General features: G+C 37.3%; 1 protein-coding gene across 1 annotated transcript; it reads right to left on the bottom strand.

Moving 5' to 3' along the window:
- Positions 1-3,629: 3,629 nt before the first annotated feature.
- On the bottom strand, positions 3,630-4,577 carry LOC149201917 (abscisic stress-ripening protein 3-like). The gene is made up of 2 exons (XM_089399861.1): positions 4,254-4,577; positions 3,630-4,002 (listed from the first exon to the last, which is right to left on the bottom strand). Exons 1-2 carry the CDS (start codon positions 4,455-4,457, stop codon positions 3,817-3,819), a joined length of 390 nt encoding a protein of 129 aa, XP_089255987.1. The 5' UTR covers positions 4,458-4,577; the 3' UTR covers positions 3,630-3,816.
- Between the last annotated feature and the right edge of the window lie 1,198 nt (positions 4,578-5,775).

Here is a 5,775-nt window from a genome sequence, read left to right as displayed (position 1 = left end):
ATCAAGATATGCAAGTTGAGTTCTTTAAGACTCATTATGTGATAAAGGATTGCAGAAATCAAATAGTTGCAACAGCCATGCGAGCTGGAAGCCTATACAGACTGGATGCAAAAAGTATACCAAAGCAAGCCATGGTTGCAGGAGGATCGACAGCCGAACAACTCTGGCATCAAAGGTTCGGTCACTTGAATTTGCAGGACCTAATGTTATTGCAGAAGAAAGGTATGGTTGAGGGGCTCCCTATCTTTTGTAATATTCAGTTAAATTGTGATGGTTGTGCCTTAGGAAAAATGCATAGAGAACAGTTTCCTGTGCATGATAGGAGGAAGGAAACAAATATTTTAGAACTAGTGCACACTGATGTATGCAGACCTATGCAGACAAGGTCGCTAGGAGGAGCATATTATTTTCTGTTATTTATTGATGACTGCACTAGATATTCATGGGTTTATTTTTTGAATAAGAAAAGTCAGACTTTCCAGTGCTTTATAGAATTTAAAACCTTGGTGGAAAAACAGTTTGGTAAGAGTATAAAAATTCTCCGATCTGATCAAGGGGGAGAATACAAGCTAAGGGAATTCATGAAATTCTGCAAATCTCACAGGATTGTTCAGCAGTATACAGTGCCACACACACCACAACAGAATGGAGTTGCAGAGTGCAAAAACAGAACCTTGGTGGAGTGCGCAAGGAGCATGTTACAAGGTAAGGGTCTGTCTAATAGTTTTTGGGCAGAGGCTATTAACACTGCTGTATATTTGAAGAACAGAAGTCCTACCAGGTATCTTGGCTTCAAAACCCCTTTTGAAGCTCTATATGGATTTAAACCAACAGTAAACCATCTAAGAGTATTTGGGTTAAAAGCATTTTCCCATATACCCAAAGCTGATAGGAAGAAATTAGACCCTAAAGCAGTTAGATGCATCTTTGTTGGTTATGGCACAGAATTTAAAGCATATAAATTATTCAATCCTGAGTCTCATAAGACATTTGCAAGCAGGGATGTAGTGTTTCATGAACAGGTACAGGAAGGGAAAGATGACGTTGGTGATGATTGGCACATTCCATTGTTGTTGGAGGAAAGCAGCGAGGATCAAAGAGAGCAGGAGCAGAATGAAGAGCAGAAAGAAGAACAGCAAGAAGGTGATAATGCAAGCCCATTTATAGCAGAAGAAAACAAATTTGAGGTAAGTCCCCTACCAAGGAGATCAGGTAGGAAGACTCAATTACCATTAAAATTGAGAGACTATGCTTTGATGTCAAAGGTTTTGAGCATTGTAGAACCCACTAATTACAAAGAAGCTAGTCAATTTAAGGAGTGGAGAGTTGCAATGAATGAAGAAATGGAATCAATTCATAGAAATGATACTTGGGATTTAGTTGAGCTGCCTAAGAATAAAACACCCATAGGATGTAAATGGCTGTTTAAACCAAAAATGAATGCAGACGGAAGTATAGAGAAATTAAAAGCTAGGTTGGTTGCAAAAGGATATTCACAGCAAGAAGGTATAGATTTTGATGATACTTTTGCACCTGTAGCAAAGTTCAATACAATCAGAATGCTGATTGCTTTAGCTACTAAATGTAATTGGGAATTACACCAGCTTGATGTTAAATCTGCATTTTTAAATGGTGATTTAAAAGAGGAAATTTACTTAGTACAGCCAGAAGGATTTGTAAAGCAGGGGCAGGAACATCTTGTTTGCAGATTGAAAAAGGCTTTATATGGTTTAAAGCAAGCACCCAGGTCTTGGTACGAAAAGGTTGATTCTTTCTTTTTAGAGCATGGCTTTCATATAAGTTTAAATGACCCAAATTTGTATACCAAGTACAATAATCAGGGGCATATTATTTTGATTTCTTTGTATGTGGATGACATGATTATAACAGGAGATGCAGATGATTTAATCAGAGGAATCAAAAGGCTTATGGAACAAGTTTTTGAAATGAAAGATCTCGGAAGCCTTCATTACTGTCTAGGATTAGAAGTATGCAGAGATACTGGGCAAACTTTTCTTACCCAAGGGAAGTATGCCAGAAATCTGTTGGAAAAGTTTGGTATGGGTCAGTGTAGATCAGCAGCGACACTTTTGCAGCAGAATCTGAAGTTGAGCAGTGACGATGGCACTAAAGAGGTTGATGCTACAATGTACAGATAGCTGGTTGGCAGCTTGATATATCTTACAACAACCAGACCAGAATTGGCATACTTTGTTAGTGTGTTGAGCCAATTCATGTCGAAACCGCTTGAAAGTCACTTGGTAGCAGCAAAAAGCGTGTTGAGGTATCTTTGTGGTACTGTTAATTATGGTATTTTATACACTGATGCATCTGATGTTATTTTAGCAGGTTTTTCAGACTCAGACTAGGCAGGTAACTTGGATGATCGAAGGTCCATCACAGGTTACGCATTCAACATAGGATCCGAGGTCATAGTATGGAGCAGCAAGAAGCAGAGTACTGTAGCTTTGTCTTCGTGTGAAGCTGAGTATCAAGCATTGTGTGCAGCAATGTGTGAAGCGATCTGGTTGAGAAGGCTTCTCAAAGATGCAGGAGAAAAACAGAAGAACCCCACTTCCATCAAAAGCGACAACCAGAGCACCATTAAATTGGCATACAATCCAGTGTTTCACAAAAACACCAAACATATAGACACTCAGTTCCATTTTGTTAGAGAGAAAATACAGTTAAAAGAAATTGCTGTTGAATATTGTAAAACTTGTGACAATTTGGCTGATATTTTTACAAAGCCACTTGCACATGTGAAATTTGAATTGTTTAGAAGGATGCTAGGAGTCCAGGAGAACCCTTTCTCCATTAAGGGGGGAGGTTGAAAATAATTAATATTATTTTGTATTAATGGAGAAAATGGTTACATAGCTGTAACGTATCTCCTTAGTTTAGGATTTGTTCCTAGAGTTTAGGAGTGTGGTTGCAACTTCCTGCTTTCCAGAGTTGTATTTAATGATGTAATCTTTTCATTGATGGTAATAGAGTGTACGAGAGTGATCTCTCTGTTTTGTGAGTGTAGTCTCCAGGTGCAGGCCACACCTGAGAGCTACATCTCCTTCTTTTCAATTCTGTTCACATTTTATCTTTAAATTTACAATAATATGTTATGCATGGTCGAACTTCTCTATCATATTAGACTTCAGAGATGTTAGCATGATGTTTATTAAAAAAAATATAGGTTGGTTTTTAATAGAGATGTCATAGGTTGGTTCGTAATAGAGATGTCATTATAAATATAATGGCCATTATAAATTTACTACCCCAATCATATTAGATGACGGGTAAATATTTAAATGATGATATCCATCAAAATACGATATATAAATAGATTTTATTACAATATTATAATTTATAAATAATACAAAAATAACATAACTATTAGACGTGAAACATTCTTTCAAAATACTAATACAAAAATGTGCTGGTACGCAATTTTTTTGGTTTTAAAGTTGAACTTTGTTTTTGCTGTCACACGTAATTAAATCTCACACTGGAATTCGTAACTTGCGAAAATAGATCCAGGTAAATATTTATGCGGGGTGTATTAATATGCGAAACTGTTGCCCGGAAGCAAAGGACCAAAGCGAGAAAATAGAACGCGGTGGTTTTCATAGATAACTCTGCAAATAATAGAAATGGCGCTGAATCAGAAGCTCCAGACATTCTACTTTCATAACAATATAATATTCGCCATACAATGTTTATTTGGATTAGCGGACGAACCATCCAACAAATGAACAAATTATCTGACTCACATGAACAGACTTTTTATTTTAAACGAATACATGATGCGCGTGTGGGCGGCTAAAATAGATGGTGGTGATGTCTTTTGCCATGAGCTTCTTTTGCTCTCTTCTTCGACTCCTCCCTCTTGTGATGTTCGTGGACGGCATATCCCCCTGCTCCAACTGCAACTGTGGCCGCAATCTTTTCTTGCATCTTATGTCTCTCTGCGTGTTCGGGATCCTTCTTTACTTGGTGCTTCTCATGCTGCACACATGTCAAATTACATTAATATACAGACTCACTTTCTTAGGTTATAAAAATCATCGAAACAATTCTGGTTTTGGGCGTCTTATAGTTTATGAAGACTGCACAAAATACAAGAAACAATACAAGGATACATATTCCACGAGTCGATCTGACCAGATACGGTTAACATCGTGGAGGACCTAAATATGCTTTACTCGACATTTGGATATGAAAATTTAGAATTAGTGAGTAAAGGACATATGCAGTACCATTGCAAACGCTCCGGCAGCCGCTGCTCCCATTTCCCCCAAATGTCCCATACGCTTATGATGCTTCTCGTCTTTCCTTGCCCTCTCGTATTCTGATTCATTCAACTTATACGTACTCGCTGTGCCAGAGTAAGGAATCCCGGAAGCGACGTTCTTGGTTTCCATTTCCTTATGATGGTGGTGCTCATGATTCTTGTGACCCATCTTTTCGAATGATTAGAAACAGAACTGAATTTGATCACTGTCCAAGAATAACGCGTAGAAACAGAACTGAATTCGATCACAATCGACGAAAATGCAGAGAATGGTTTGTACACAGTCGCAATACTTTAAACTTTAAGGCTTGCCGATGCGATGAGATGAGATGGGAAGGAACATAGTGATTGTTATATATAGCGGGAGTTGATAAGAACCGTCGCCACTAAGCAAAGAATAACGCGTAGAAATCGCAGAAGTGAAGAGCCCACAGCCATCAGAATGTTCTGGGCGGTCAAAACAGATGAAGAAGTCGATCACAATGCAGCGGACGTTGATGGGATATCTCGAGTGTGAAGGAATGCCAGAGCGTAGGTGTAGGTGTGGAGAGCGACACAAGAAGGCGCACAGGAAGGTCTCTGGATGAGTGTTGTTTTCAGAATAGACGCGCTTTTTAAACGCGGGTTCATCCTCATCCACTGCTAAACGCGGGCGGGTCTTTCAAATTGTTTATAATTAATTAAAAGTATGGCCCTCATGTCAACGAACATTGAGATCAAATTTCAAGGGTTTGAGTCGAAATTCTCGACTAACATATAACTCACTCATACATTAATTCACCAAGACGTTTCACGCACAGGCGTAAGTTTTAAATTTAAATTTAGATGAAAAAACATATAACAATAATAAATTACTTTAATAATTATATATATTTATGAAAGTTTAAACTTACGTTATATGATAATTCAATTAATACTCTACTCCATATAAATAAATACTTTAATATTTTTTCTTAAAAACGTTTTATTAAGAATAATTTTATATAATTTAAATTTTATAGTCTTCTCCCGACGAGAATGATGCTGCTTTAATATACAAAATCTTTTCTTACATGAACTTTGAGACAATTCAATGCGTTCACCTCCAAACTCCCTTTAACACTGCCATGCCCTATCAAGATAAAATTGAAAATTTAGAACATTCCAAAATCCTAATTGAACTTAAGACACAAACCTTAGATGAATTTTAGAAAGCAATAGAGTAACAAGCAGCAATAATATCATAACAAAAAGTAGTTTTACTAACCAAAGAGGAACTTGGTAATGTAATGTTTACAGAACCAATGGTTACTAACTTCATAGTTGATTTTGGCAATGTTTATAGGCATTCAGATTATAGATTTAGCATGAGTTCACCGACTTTAGGTTCACAAATATATTCTCATATACCTGCGCAAGCTTACCGAACGCGGACAAATCTTGCTTACTAGAAAAGCTTAAACAAATGCGCTCCTCCTCAATTTATACAACTTCGAGGGGAAAGGAGC

This window comes from Pinus tabuliformis, chromosome 2_1 (genome assembly GCF_031772625.1).
Source record: "Pinus tabuliformis cultivar Carrire ecotype Pingquan chromosome 2_1, CPIR1, whole genome shotgun sequence".
Lineage (NCBI taxonomy): Eukaryota > Viridiplantae > Streptophyta > Pinopsida > Pinales > Pinaceae > Pinus > Pinus tabuliformis.
Note: the sequence above shows the minus strand (reverse complement) of the source record. Positions and strands in the feature narration are given on the sequence as shown.

Coding starts and splice junctions, on each gene's coding strand:
- LOC149201917 (XM_089399861.1), bottom strand. CDS start 4,457: ATGGGTCACAAGAATCATGAGCACCACCATCATAAGGAAATGGAAACC. Junction 4,003..4,253: donor CTGCCGGAGCGTTTGCAATG/GTACTGCATATG, acceptor ACATGTGTGCAG/CATGAGAAGCACCAAGTAAA.